Source organism: Phytophthora infestans, genomic scaffold (genome assembly GCF_000142945.1).
Source record: "Phytophthora infestans T30-4 supercont1.53 genomic scaffold, whole genome shotgun sequence".
Lineage (NCBI taxonomy): Eukaryota > Oomycota > Peronosporomycetes > Peronosporales > Peronosporaceae > Phytophthora > Phytophthora infestans.
The window spans coordinates 815211-828904 of NW_003303706.1; the positions used below are offsets into that span (position 1 = coordinate 815211).

A 13694-nucleotide genomic window follows, 5' to 3' on the forward strand; every position below is an offset into this window, starting at 1 on the left:
CATGTCTTTGTACCAATCTGCCATCAGCAGCGTCTTCATCGTCTGCTTCTTCTTCAGACGACGAGCAAGTCTGTGAAGCGTTCGACGACGACTTCAGCCCCATGAAACCTTCGATAGACGATCACACTGCAACGATCTCGTTACTGGAACTCGCAGGAGACATGGGAGTAACAGAATAAATAACTTTTAAGAGTGTCAGGTTTTGGTCCTACATCGAACACAAGATATCTCCGTGGAGATAGCCCACATGTCTGCCTCCCCATGTGAGAGTCACATCGAAAGGGATCGGCTTGGCTTCGCACAGTACAGGCGCGGCGTGCGTCATCAAGTCCGACTCCTTCAGACAGAGCACGCCTTGTCCTCCGTGGCCTTTCTCCGCTTCAATACTGATAGCAATGTGGACACCTCCATTCACAGCCTTGGTGATCGCTGAGTGGGTCACACCATTCGACATGGCTTCTCTCCACGCCACCGTCCGGAAATTCGTGTACGCCAACTGCGATTCTTCGTCGTCGTCCACTCGCGCACTGGACTGGAACCCATTCTGCACCAAATGGGCAACCTCGTACACTTTTCGTTGCAGCGCATAGACGTCTTCGGACGGCAATGGGAAGATCGTCGAGATACTCACAGGCTCCACTGGGATCAACTCGAGACGAGAAGCTGCAAGAGCCGACAGACGATCGTTCGTCATGACTACAGGTTGTGTGCCTCCAGACCCCACCGTGAAGTCGGAGTACTGATTCGGAGTCGTCGTAGCTCGGTAGCTCGAGCCGCCACTACCAGAACGTAGTCGACTCTTTCGAAGCACACGAGTGACCACGTGAGCGATCGAGGATTTCCTGCGACTCATAGACACTCGAACACTGTGACGCGAGGACTCTGCGCTGCTCGTTGTGCTGTTCGAGTTGACAGCTCCACGACTGCTTTGGCTTCGTCGACTACTCGACGGGTTGGATCCTCCCTGTCCTCGCCAACGGTAGCCTGTGTTCTGCAGTATGGACCCTCCATCACGCTCCTCGTACGTCCAGATATTGGCATCCAGCTTGACCAACTTGATCTTGAACTCATGCACATCCCGTTTATCGCGCAGAGCGTGGTTCCCTAGACGCAGATCTGCGACGGCAGCCTCGTCCATGTTGTACGAGAAGAAGCGGTCGATCTCCAGCTCGTAGATACTGCACACGGGCTTGTGCGTGGACGTCACGATGTCTTCACACGACCAATAGCCAACGTTCTTGAGACGTTGCTTGGTGTCACTCAACGAATGAGCCAGGATCCGGTCCTTATACGCAGGTAACGAGTCGCCCGCAAACATTTCCTCGTCCGGTTCGCAGAAAAGATCTCGACACGAGCGTTCGCCGACCATCGAAAACGTCGCCGCCACGCCGATTTTACGCGGAAAAGAAGGCAGGAAGTGGATGTGAGGCTCTTCAAACCCAGTAAAGATCTCCTTGGCCTCGATCGAGGCACGTAGTTCGTCGTATCGCAGCACTTCCAGCCACTTCCGAGCCGTATTTTCAGCTACCAGGTCGGATTTGGAGAGTAGATCGCGGATTTTCTTGATATTCCCACGTGCGAAATGGCCACTCGACGTCAACCGGTCGCTTGAGCGCTGCTTGGTACTGGATGACGAGAGCCCGAGACGGTTTTCAGACGACAGAGCAGGGAGTTGAGAGTCGAGAAACGAGGCCCAATCCCTTGACTTAAGGTCTACTTCACCGACTTCTTCTTGGATGGTAATCTCCACGCTGCCATCCATCACGGGAGTGAGGACATCTGGTCGTTGCGGTGGGTCCATAGGCGATTTCAACAGCGTGAAGGGGAGATCGCCGTCGTAAGAGGTGTACACTTCTTCGTACACACTGCCACCGGACCTGGAGGCTTCTGCACTGCTACGCTGACTACTCCAGCCGATACTTTCCTCCAAGATGGTTTGTTCGTTTTGGAAGTCCGCACTTTTCTTGTCGATCGAGTTCTTGGCGTCTCGTATGGCCTTAATCTGAGCTTCAATGGCTCTATCTGTCGCTCGCTTTAGACACTCGGCCTTGTACGCTTGATCGATGCCTGCCGTCAAACTGGACGTCGACATGTCCACGTCGTAATTTAAATTACCAGACAGGATCGTGTGGTGGTATAAATTCGGGAAATCCACAGCGGCTCGGTCCGCGTCCATACCGAACGAGTGGACAAGACTGGACGCCACTGCGTGTTTAGCGAACACGTTGTTCTCCGGTCGGTACTGACGTTGCGAGTTGTTGCCGAGAGATGTACTGAGATTGCACGATACGAACGCTATAGACGCGTCGAAGTACCGGATCGGGATCCCCACGACCTCATTGAACGTTTTCCTCTGCGCCCAGATGCGTCCATCAGCAGCTTGGAATTTCACATTCCCACTGGCATCGTCGGCGTTATTTACAAACACAATTTGACACACCGAGGCCTAAAAAAAACGCTTCCATCAGTAAAAAAAAAACTCCCAAATTAACGTGGAAAATAACGCGTTACTTACGTCTTGGACGTGACCTCGCACCGAAGTTCCCGCAATCGACGTGATAGAACGATACGCCGTGGGGTAATTTACTTGCAGAAGATAACCTCGGATCATCTGCTCGATAGCTTGCACTTCGACGCAATGCTGCAGTGAGAAGACGTACAAGTCTTTCCCTGCCGGGATCCAGTCGCTCAAGTTCGTAGGACACGGCGTCCAGTTCATATCGAACGTGGTGACAAAGATCGTGGCTGTGCCCATGTGATGTCGCTCTAGTTCTCGTAATCTCACCGACTGTCGTAGCATATCTTCGGATACTTTACTGTTCTTGGTGGACGACCCGCCGTTGCTCGTCCACGGCTCTCGGACATGTCGTACCACCCAAATATGGAATTTCCCGTAAATAACGGCGTTAACGAAGCCTTGCAAGGGGACAATAGTGGCGTGTAGGAAGTCCAGCGTGAACGACGTTCTGCCGGTAAATGTGGCGTACGCTCGGTCCACTACAGCTGGTAGCCAGCAGAAAATGAAGCCTGTGATGTAGATCGTGAGGTTGTGCACGACCGCGTAGTAGGCGTCGTTGGCGTCGTCGTTTTCGTAGGTTTTGAGGCGTTTTTTCATGTTAATTTTGACCAAAACGAGGAAAACGGTCATGGCGATGCCGCCAGCGATGACCCAAAAGTATAAAACACCGAACATCCACCACAACTCCTCGGTCGAGTCGTGTTCGACGACGACCCAACACCAGAGTCCGGCGTCTCCGAATTTGTTGAAAATGAGGCAAATGGAGGGAATTCCCACCGTGAAGAGCATGGTGCTGACGATGTACCACTTGATCTTCTTCATGAGCATCTGCTGGTCTTCGCCCATACAAACCCAGCGGTATAAATTGAGCGCCATGATGAAGTTCCACGCGATCGGTGCGCCATCTCCAAACGTGATAACTACGGTAAGGAAAGAGTGAGTAGTTGGTATGACAGTACCTCTATAGAATAATATTCGTTCTGGCACGTACTGAAGGCCTGGAGTTTGCAGATTGGCGTTACGGGGTCACCTGCGTCTTGGTCGAAAGTCTCGGTGGGCAGCTGGCCGAACGCACGTCCAGTGGCACCAAAGAGGTCCTGCGATAATTGATTTATTAGATGTGAAGGCAAGAAGAAGCGCAGAGAATACATACGTACGAGGTAGGCGATGATGTGGATGAGCTCTTTGGTGACGTCGAGGTGATGCGCGGAGGACGCGTAGACGGAGAGCGACTTGGCCTTGAGTCTCCGCGCATACCAGTAACGGCCGATGATGTAGAAGGCGCCGATGATGGAGAGGACGGAGGTCGTGGCCGACGCTACATTCTGGTAGTACTGATGCCGCTCTATCTCGTCAGTTGTCGGCATGACCACAGTACTTTTGGTAATGCAATTGGGAAGTGACTTGGGTTCTGCTTTAAAGAACCGGGAAAGTACAGGATTGTAGGTTAAGTCGGCTAGATGCAAATAATGTAGTATGACTTGAACAGTAAAGTAGAGAGGTTTTTGAGGTTGTTAATGGGAAAAGAACACCTCATAAGAAGAAGGATATTAAATATTGTTTTGTGCAGCAGGATTGGCTTAAATGGTGGTGACACCTGGGCGTAAGAGTGGGACAGCCTCAACACGCTTGGCGACCTGCGTCTGCTTGTCTGCCTTTGTGGCCCCCTTACTGCTTGGCAAGCAGAGCTTGCTGAGATGTTGCCTACTCTTTAGCGAGCTCATGGCGGGTTATTGCTCTCCTAGCGTCGAAACGCATGGCAAGGCGGACGGCGGATACTCCGTTAAAGATTTTAAAGTGAAAACTGCTGGCTTGGAAGAGGAGCTCAAGTGAAGCTTGTGAAGCTTGAAGCTGACGCCCACGGACTGTCTTCGTGCGCAGCTTGCACCAAATTCAGCGCCGCCCAAAAACCGGTGGTGGACTCACTCCAAGAACGTCGTCCGACATTCAACGGCGGCTCGGCGGTGACAGAGCTGCAGTTCGATGCAAGAGAGCAGTTGAGGAAGTCGGGAAAACTCCCGGTCACTGTAGCATTTCCACACGACGTGCTGCTGTCTGCGTCGTGTGGAAATGCTACAGTGATCGGGAGTCTCCGGGATGTCCCCGCAGACCTGAATGTATTCGGTGTGTGCTCATTTTAGTCAAATGGAAACTGTACCCATTTTACTGAATCTGGAAAACCCTAATTACATGTATACATATGTAAACCTGGTCAGCCAATCACTGGTCTTCCCTCGAAACGACACCACGGATACCTGTTCCAGCAATTGTGTCAATCCTCATCACGACCTTCCGCTTCCCTTAGCCATGGATACGACAGACGCACCGCAGCTCATTGAGCACGTGAACCACAGCGTTAACTTCACACCGAATGACACCAAGTGGATTCCTGGCTCGGCGCGCTTCGTGGCCATGGGAATTTACCCCAAGGCCACTGGAGCACTCACCATCTTCGGTCTTAACCAGGGCGAGCTCAAGACACACGCAGTGCACGAGAAGACGCACGGTATCAAATGCGGGACTTTCGGGTCTTCCGCACTGGAAGACCGACACTTGGCTACAGGCGACTACGGCGGCGTCATGAGTGTTTGGTAAGTAGAAACGTCGAGCTCAAAAGCTGCAGAATTAAGCTCATGAGCGTCGAAAATGCGTGACCACAGGGACCTGGAGAGGGCTGAAGTCCCCGTTTATTCAGCTCAAGCACACAAGTCCATTGTGAACGCCATAGACGGCTGTGGAGGTCAGAACATTGGCAGTGGAGCGCCCGAGATCGTCACAGGAGGACGAGATGGCTGCATCCGAGTCTGGGACGTTCGTGTACCTGAGCCGGTGGTGACGCTGGCTCCTAAGGAGCAAGACACGGCACGAGACTGCTGGACTGTCTGCTTCGGTAACTCCTACAACGACGTGGAGCGCTGCGTCGTTGGAGGATACGACAACGGAGATATCAAGATGTTCGACCTGCGCACCAACACGCTGCGATGGGAGACCAACTGCCAGAACGGCGTCGTCAATGTGCAATTCGATCGCAAAGACATTGAGATGAACAAACTGCTGGTGACGACACTCGAGTCCAAGTTCCGTGTCTACGATCTGCGGACATTCCACCCGGAGCAAGGCTTCGCTTGTATGACGGAGAAGGCGCACAAGTCCACGATCTGGCAGGGATGTTTCTTACCGCAGAACCGCGACTTGTTTATGACTGGAGGAGGCAACGGTGGCTTCAATCTGTATAAATAGTAAGTGCCTAGTGCTGTGTCGACTGATTTGTAAGGGTAGGATCTAACCCTGCTTGTGTCTCTAGCCACTACCCGCTGTCGAGAACGGCGAAAGACTCGGACGGAAGACTGTACGGTGTCTGTGGCACCGTGGAGCTGCTCAACTCGCGTGTACTGTCCACACAGCCGATTGTAAGCATGGACTGGAGTCGGGATCGCGAGGGTCTCTGCACTTTGGCGTGCTTGGACCAGACCGTCCGCGTCTACATCGTCACCAAAACCAACAAGTACTAAGCGGAACAATTATATTGAAAAAAATTAATTTGCCAAAAACCTTCGAAGTACTACGTAGTATTACAGTTCGCGCAGAGCTGTTTGCAAGTGATACAGCGCTTCGGCAGCCGTCGGACGGTACGTGGGGTCAATCGCAACGCACGAGTTGGCCAACGCCACCATGGGATCGAGGGCCCCGGGAGAAAACTCGACTCGGATCTTTCCCAAAGCCACCGTCTGTAAGATAGCTGTATCCGGCATCTTATACCCTTTTGTCTTTCGCGTGGGCATACGGCAACGTGTGTATCAATAGATCCATATGACTTCAGGAGCCATCCACAACGACGTTTCCACTTCGGCCGTCATAGTGTTGTCTCGAGAAATCCCGAAATCCGTGAGCTTGGCTGGTGCAAATCCGAACGTTCTTGGACTTGAGGTCACGATGGAGCACTGGAGGGTACAGTGAGTGGAGAAAAGTGAGTGCGTGTGCCACGTGGAGTGCTATGGTCACCTTGGTATGGTCGAAGCCCTGGTTCACGTGTTCAGTACGCTGGCCGTTGTACAGACCGTAGTACACTTGGCCGTATCCCCCGCACTTGAGCAGTTGTTGCACTAGTACTTTATCACGAGAAATCCTCGACGTCGCAATGAGTTCGTCGTCATCAGAGACCAGCGAGACTTTGCGGCCCCAAGCCTATCGAGCTGGAGAAGTCGGTAAGCCCAGTTTCAATGCTCTTTTCTGCCCTGATTTCGGTGAGGATTCGGGAGCGTAGACACCGACATTCGTATCGGCATCCGTGTCTTGGCCGATAAAGCTGGCAGCTTCGTTGCTTCGGGTATCGACTAAGCCGCTGGTACTTGAGGTGCTTCCTAAGTCCATTTCTGGGGCACTCGTTGCATTGATGCTAGTGGGGGTCCTTGTGCTGTCACTACCTGAGTCAAGTCCTGACGTGCTGAAGAGCACGTAGACCCCATTTTGTCGGCAATGTTGAAAGTGTCCAAATGCATACGCACCAATTTGGATCAGTGTTGAGCAATTTGAATTCTTGAAAGACTCGACGATCATGTACTCGTCGACCTTGCTAAAGCCCCCGCGGCAAGTAACATGCCAAGTTCCATGGGTTTCAGGATGTTACAATTGTCGGAGGCAAAGTATGTGTAACTTACTTGCATATTCTGATTTCCCACTGCTGTTCTCGCTGCATTCATCGGTCGTGAAAATAACTAGCGCATCGGGAGTTCAGGTGTTAATATCGGTGACGAAGATTTTCCTTGTGCACATGAGAGAAAGTGCCAGCACAGAGCGTGCGACGAGCTTCTGGAGAATCGACTTGTGGACATGGGCGCCTCGACGCTGCGTTGGCGCCACTTTGGCGATCTCGGTTTACATACTTAAAAGCAGGCTACATTTAGAAGTATAGTGTACGCGGTCTAAGCGTCCGTCAAGGCAAACTTTCCCTGCGGTCATCAACTGCGCTTGGACCTGAACAAGTCGCAGAAACGATCCAGACATCAGTCCCGCTCGGATACATGTACTGCATCGCAACTCTCCTTATTTTAAGGAGGTCTCCAAGTAGAAGCCAAGCTGAGTACTATTAATACTACTGTACCAAGTTCTAGAATCTGGTCAGTGAACTAGGCCCTCGTTCAAATACATGTACCCTACCGTGGTGCTGTCGACTTTGTGCTTACACATAGCGCAGAGCTCGGAAAAATTAAATAAAATATGGTATTGGATTTAGAAAAAAAAAATAATCCGTTATTCCCGTATCGATAAAAACAATAATAAGTACTGCAATTATTGTCAGGAATTGGTAGGGTCAGAGCGGTGCAGTGGTTTGGGATGACCCTACCAATCCACTGCACAGGGTTCAAGTCCCACACCTGTAAGAGAAGCTGGTGGCTACAACCGGGACTTTTGTCCGGGCTTAGGGTACTCTAGCAAACAAAAAATGCGCCGGCGACGGCAGGCAGTCCACCAGCGGATATGGGTTTTGTATCTGAAAGTTTTATACCTGTTATATTTAATGATAAGACATATTATCACTAATAAGAGGTTATCCTTCTTGAGTGACTTTCATCTACTCTGCATCTTCATCGGCCGACTCATGGAACCCCAACAGAGAAGTGAAGTCCCAGAGCTCACGGTTAGCGCGTAAGAGCACCAACATCTCGAAGTTAGCTGGCAACAGGCTGGAGCGTAGAGGGTTGAGCACCAACTTGCACTGCGAGAAGAGGCGCTCACAGCGATTGCTGGTTGGAGGAACCTTTTGTAGCACGTCAATGTACTTGGTTCCAGCGGTTCGGCGAGGTCTCTTCGCTTGACGAAGCGTTTCCGTCGCGAAATCTGTTTTCTTCTTCTTGTTCGGTGCTGCTGGTTCGCGATCAGCAGGGCCAGCAAAACGAGCCACAGCTTCTTCTTCATCGGCGCTTAACGGTCGATCCGACAGCAGCTTGACAACCGCATTCTCAAAGGCCGGCGAGTGGACGATTCGAGCCGATGCACTAAGGTGGTGTGCCGTCCCTGGGTACTTGGAAATGACAGCGTCGAAAAGGAGTCGCACATCGGCAAGGTTACCTTCTTCGGCCTGTAGCTTGACACAGACGCTGTCTAGCGCCTCAAGCTTAGTGACAAGCTGGACTATCTGCCGATGGGTGCTTGGTCGGGGTAGGAGGTCCTCCACAGCTGTCACCATTTTGATAGCGTCCCGAATCTCCACATAGCGAGCCAGCATCTGGTAAGTGGATGACCAGCGCGTAGCGTTTGCCTTCAGCGGCTTGTACTTCGTAAACCGAGCCAGGTCCGCTGCATTGTTGGCGTGCCGCAGCTGAATACACAGCGTTTGGACTTGGTCGATCAGCAGCTTGTAGTCTTCAAGGTACCGGCCGACAGCGAGGTTGAAGCGATGACTTGCGCATCCTACGAGCGGTACGCCCATGCGCGTAGCGACGGCTTGGTTTGTAGGGCAGTTGTCAGCAACCATGAACAGGACCATACTGCGATCCTTCTTGTAGACATCCAGCACCGCATCAATCATGTCGATGTGAGCATCAGCGGTCTGGCCGTGCTCGGCAGAAGACAGCCCGAGCAAAACTTCGTGTAGCGCCCCGTCCTTCGTGAAGACACCGTAGATAGCGATGAAATGGTAGGTCCCTGAAGTCCAGCCGTCAAACATGAGGCCAAACTTGTTGCCCATGTCTGCCGCAATACGCGTTCCCACCTTGCCCGCCACGTGACGCATGTACTTGACCAACGTCTTCGAAGACACTGGCTTGATTGCAGCTAGCGCACGCGTCATGGCGTCGTCCACCTCACTCAGGGGCATGTTCCGGACGAGAACCCACTCCATCCACTTGAAGATCTCCATAGTGCGCGGGTCAATGAAGCCGTGTGCTTCGAGGGACTGGCCGAACGATCGCTGGCTCTCGTCGTAAGTCTTCTTGTAGCCGGGGTGGCTCGTTGCGAGGTGGTTGATGAGATTTGTGTAGCCAGTCCCCGGCGTCTGCTTGCGAGCCTTGCCGCACTGCTTGCAGGAAAACTGCTTGTTGCCGCAGTCCGTGAAGAAAAAGCTGGAGATGGCGCGAGAAGTTGACATGGCACTGGCGAAAATATGAAATGAGAGGCACGAAAGCTCAGCCTGATGCCTCCGGCAAACTCACACAAACCATTCGTTTTGATTGCATGCTTGACAACCACTACTTTACTCTCTGTTGCTTTTTACGTTGGGTAAAAATTCAATATAATTATTACGGGCACAATTGCATATTTTACGGAAAGATCAATTTGCCAATAATCCATTATTCCGTCAATACAATTGCACAGTTATTATATTATAATAGTTTTTCCGAGCGCTATGTCATAGCGGTGGCGCTTTGGAGCGGTAGGATCCACCAGTTTAAGCTCTCAACAACAATAAAAAAAAAGTATTGGCTTATGAGTTCAACAGGTCCTGCGATAATGTCGTGTGTAGTCGATAAAGAGCTTCAGCTGAGGCTGGACGCTGCTTTGGGTCCAGCGACACACAAGACAAGCCCAGATCCACCATAGACGGCAGCGAACTCGACGAAAAATCGACCTGCAATTGCCCAAGAGCAATTTTTTGCAAGGTCAAAGTGTCTGCCGCTTGATCATCCCACCTCTCCTTTACATGTGAGTATGGAAGAACATGAACATCCAACTCGGACAGCAAGACACCGAATGAAAACGTGTCCGCCTTGTCATCGTACCTCTCCCCTAACATCACCTCCGGTGCCATCCACAGTGACGTCCCCACACCAGCCGTCATGGTTCTATCGGCTTGTTCTCGGGAGATACGAAAGTCCGTGAGCTTGACTTCGAGACTGGAGGTGAGAAGGACGTTCTTGGATTTCAGATCTCGATGCAGCACTGGGGTCTCAAGCGAGTGAGGGTATGTGAGAGCGTGGGCGACATGTAAGGCGATGGTCACCTTGGTACGGTCGAAACCTGTAGGGTGGTTCTCATTTTGATACCTCGTCAGCAATCCCCTTAAGTCGCCGCCTTCCATGAACTCAGAGACGACACAAAAATCGGTCAAAGAGTCCCATGCTACGCCCACAAACTGAACAGTGCGCGGGTGGTCGAGAGTCGCCATAAGCTTCACCTCAGTCAAAAATGCGTTCACATGTTTGACGCTCTTGCGCATTTCAGGCAGCAGCATCTTGATCGCGACTTGTTGCTGGTTAAAAAGCCCTTTATACACCTCGCCACCACCTCCTCGGCTGATGGGTTGAAGAACGATGACCTTCTCGCGAGGGATCCGAGCTGTAGCGATGACTTCATCGTCCCATAAACCTACAAGACCGAGAGGTTTGGGAGATTCACTGTGGCCGTGTACTGACGCGGTCTCCAGTGATCCGTGAGCTGTCAAAGACCCGCTCTTGTGGCCGTTGTGAGGAGATTGAAACTCGTTAAACGCGTCGTTCTCGTCCACTTCAGCCTCACGTTTCGTACGGACACGACGAAGAATAAACAGAGCGACAGCTAAGACAGCAACCAGAGCTGCTGCTGCGATACCAACTATCGCACCAATACTGACACTGGAGCTGTCGGAGTCATCGCTGACACTTGTAACTGCGCCGTTATTTGATCCAGAAGTACTGCTTCCAACTCGATTAGAGACGCTCTCACTGCTGTAAAAGCGATACAGATCTTGCTGACATGAACCCGTGGATAGCGCAACACTGTCAAGCTCAAAGAGCAGCGAAGGCTCGCCGCCACACGCGTTGTTAGGATACAGTGTCACAGACCCAGACCCATTGGAAAAGAGACTGGTGATAGCCGACTGATCTCCAAACCCGGACGAGATCTCGCAACTTCCCGACGCTAGAAACACATCTGCCTCCCCGAATGAGGAGCAGCTGTTGTTGTCGTATGTCTCCATGATCACGTACGTGAAGTCTCCGAATACCTGTTGGGTGTGTGCGAACCTGTCCGAGACGTTACACGCTCGACTGATGAAGTACGTGTCGTTGCCGAAGCTGATGTCGCTGCACGCGTCCACGGCGCAGCTCGCAGACACATTGTACATGGCCAGCACGTCTGGCGTCCCAGCGCAGTTGACGCGCGAGAAAATCTCGACGGCTTCCATCGTGACGGCTTGAGCGGGTCTGAAGGACCGAACGTTCTTGATTGTACATGTAATGCAAGACCTCAAAGTCGGGGGCCACAGTGTGGCACTGTCAGTAGTGGGGCCACAACTGTATCAGTCTGACAGTGCCACTATTGCGCGGTTCAAATGTACGGCACTACCCCATCATGTCATGATGGGGTGATTCATGATTCATGAATTCGCAGTGTCGGCACGAGGTTAAAAGGTGCGCTTTCACGGTTTAATTGTTGAAAATTAACCGGGTTTTATTTTGATGATTAGTCCTTAGTGTGAATTAGTCCAGTATTTGTGAGGTTGACTGGCAGCTTTTAAAGCTCCTGCGATAAGACTGTGTGTAGCCGATAGAGGGCCTCGGCCGAGGTTGGACGCTGTTTTGGGTCCAACGACACACACGACAAGCCCAAATCTACCATTGACTCCAACGAACTTGACGAAAATTCGACCCGCAATGTGCCTAGAGCAACCTTTTGCAAGATAACAGCATCCGCGATTTGAAAGTTTCCATTATCCTTGGCGTGTGAGTATGGAAGAACATGAACATCCAACTCGGACAGCAAGACGCCGAATGAGAACATGTCCGCCTTGTCATCGTACCTCTCCCCTAACATCACCTCCGGTGCCATCCACAGTGACGTCCCCACACCAGCCGTCATGGTTCTATCGGCTTGTTCTCGGGAGATACCAAAGTCCGTGAGCTTGGCTTCGAGACTGGAGGTGAGAAGGACGTTCTTGGATTTCAGATCTCGATGCAGCACTGGGGTTTCAAGCGAGTGAAGGTATGTGAGAGCGTGAGCGACATGTAAGGCGATGGTCACCTTGGTACGGTCGAAACCTGTAGGGTGGTTCTCATTTTGATACCTCGTCAGCAATCCCCATAAGTCGCCGCCTTCCATGAACTCAGAGACGACACACAAATCGGTCAAAGAGTCCCATGCTACGCCCACAAACTGAACAATGCGTGGGTGGTCGAGAGTCGCCATAAGCTTCACCTCAGTCAAAAATGCGTTCACATGTTTGACGCTCTTGCGCATTTCTGGCAGCAGCATCTTGATCGCGACTTGTTGCTGGTTAAAAAGCCCTAGATACACCTCGCCACCACCCCTTCGGCTGATGGGTTGAAGAACGATGACCTTCTCGCGAGGGATCCGAGCTGTAGCGATGACTTCATCGTCCCATAAACCTACAAGACCGAGAGGTTTGGAAGATTCACTGTGGCCGTGTACTGACGCGGTCTCCAGTGATCCGTGAGCTGTCAAAGACCCGCTCTTGTGGCCGTTGTGAGGAGATTGAAACTCGTTAAACGCGTCGTTCTCGTCCACTTCAGCCTCACGTTTCGTACGGACACGACGAAGAATAAACAGAGCGACAGCTAAGACAGCAACCAGAGCTGCTGCTGCGATACCAACTATCGCACCAATACTGACACTGGAGCTGTCGGAGTCATCGCTGACACTTGTAACTGCGCCGTTATTTGATCCAGAAGTACTACTTCCAACTCGATTAGAGACGCTCTCACTGCTGTAAAAGCGATACAGATCTTGCTGACATGAACCCGTGGATAGCGCAACACTGTCAAGCTCAAAGAGCAGCGAAGGCTCGCCGCCACACGCGTTGTTAGGATACAGTGTCACAGACCCAGACCCATTGGAAAACAAACTGGTGATAGCCGACTGATCTCCAAACCCGGACGAGATCTCGCAACTTCCCGACGCTAGAAACACATCTGCCTCCCCGAATGAGGAGCAGCTGTTGTTGTCGTATGTCTCCATGATCACGTACGTGAAGTCTCCGAATACCTGTTGGGTGTGTGCGAACCTGTCCGAGATGTTGCACGCTCGACTGATGAAGTACGTGTCGTTGCCGAAGCTGATGTCGCTGCACGCATCCACGGCGCAACTCGCAGACACATTGTACATGGCAAACACGTCTGGCGTCCCAGCGCAGTTGACGCGCGAGAAAATCTCGACGGCTTCCATCGTGACGGCTTGAGCGGGTCTGAAGGACCGAACGCTCTTGATTGTAATGCAAGACCCCAAAGTCGGGGGCCACACTGTG

At 51.9% G+C, this 13694-nt stretch overlaps 4 protein-coding genes across 4 annotated transcripts; 1 reads left to right on the top strand and 3 right to left on the bottom strand.

Annotated features, from left to right (window-relative positions):
- Nucleotides 1–208: 208 nt before the first annotated feature.
- On the bottom strand, nucleotides 209–3885 carry PITG_17353 (uncharacterized protein; the record flags this gene model as incomplete). The annotated part of the gene is made up of 4 exons (XM_002896806.1): nucleotides 209–2446; nucleotides 2516–3438; nucleotides 3510–3615; nucleotides 3676–3885. 4 exons carry the CDS (start codon nucleotides 3883–3885, stop codon nucleotides 209–211), a joined length of 3477 nt encoding a protein of 1158 aa, XP_002896852.1.
- A 916-nt stretch (nucleotides 3886–4801) lies between these two features.
- On the top strand, nucleotides 4802–6054 carry PITG_17354 (WD domain-containing protein, putative; the record flags this gene model as incomplete). Its single annotated transcript, XM_002896807.1, has 3 exons — nucleotides 4802–5109; nucleotides 5179–5757; nucleotides 5823–6054. 3 exons carry the CDS (start codon nucleotides 4826–4828, stop codon nucleotides 6028–6030), a joined length of 1071 nt encoding a protein of 356 aa, XP_002896853.1.
- A 3887-nt stretch (nucleotides 6055–9941) lies between these two features.
- PITG_17356 (protein kinase, putative) lies at nucleotides 9942–11618 on the bottom strand (the record flags this gene model as incomplete). Its single annotated transcript, XM_002896808.1, has 1 exon — nucleotides 9942–11618. The coding sequence occupies one exon, from the start codon at nucleotides 11616–11618 to the stop codon at nucleotides 9942–9944; it is 1677 nt and encodes a 558-aa protein (XP_002896854.1).
- Nucleotides 11619–11947: 329 nt separating this feature from the next.
- On the bottom strand, nucleotides 11948–13615 carry PITG_17357 (protein kinase, putative; the record flags this gene model as incomplete). Its single annotated transcript, XM_002896809.1, has 1 exon — nucleotides 11948–13615. The coding sequence occupies one exon, from the start codon at nucleotides 13613–13615 to the stop codon at nucleotides 11948–11950; it is 1668 nt and encodes a 555-aa protein (XP_002896855.1).
- Between the last annotated feature and the right edge of the window lie 79 nt (nucleotides 13616–13694).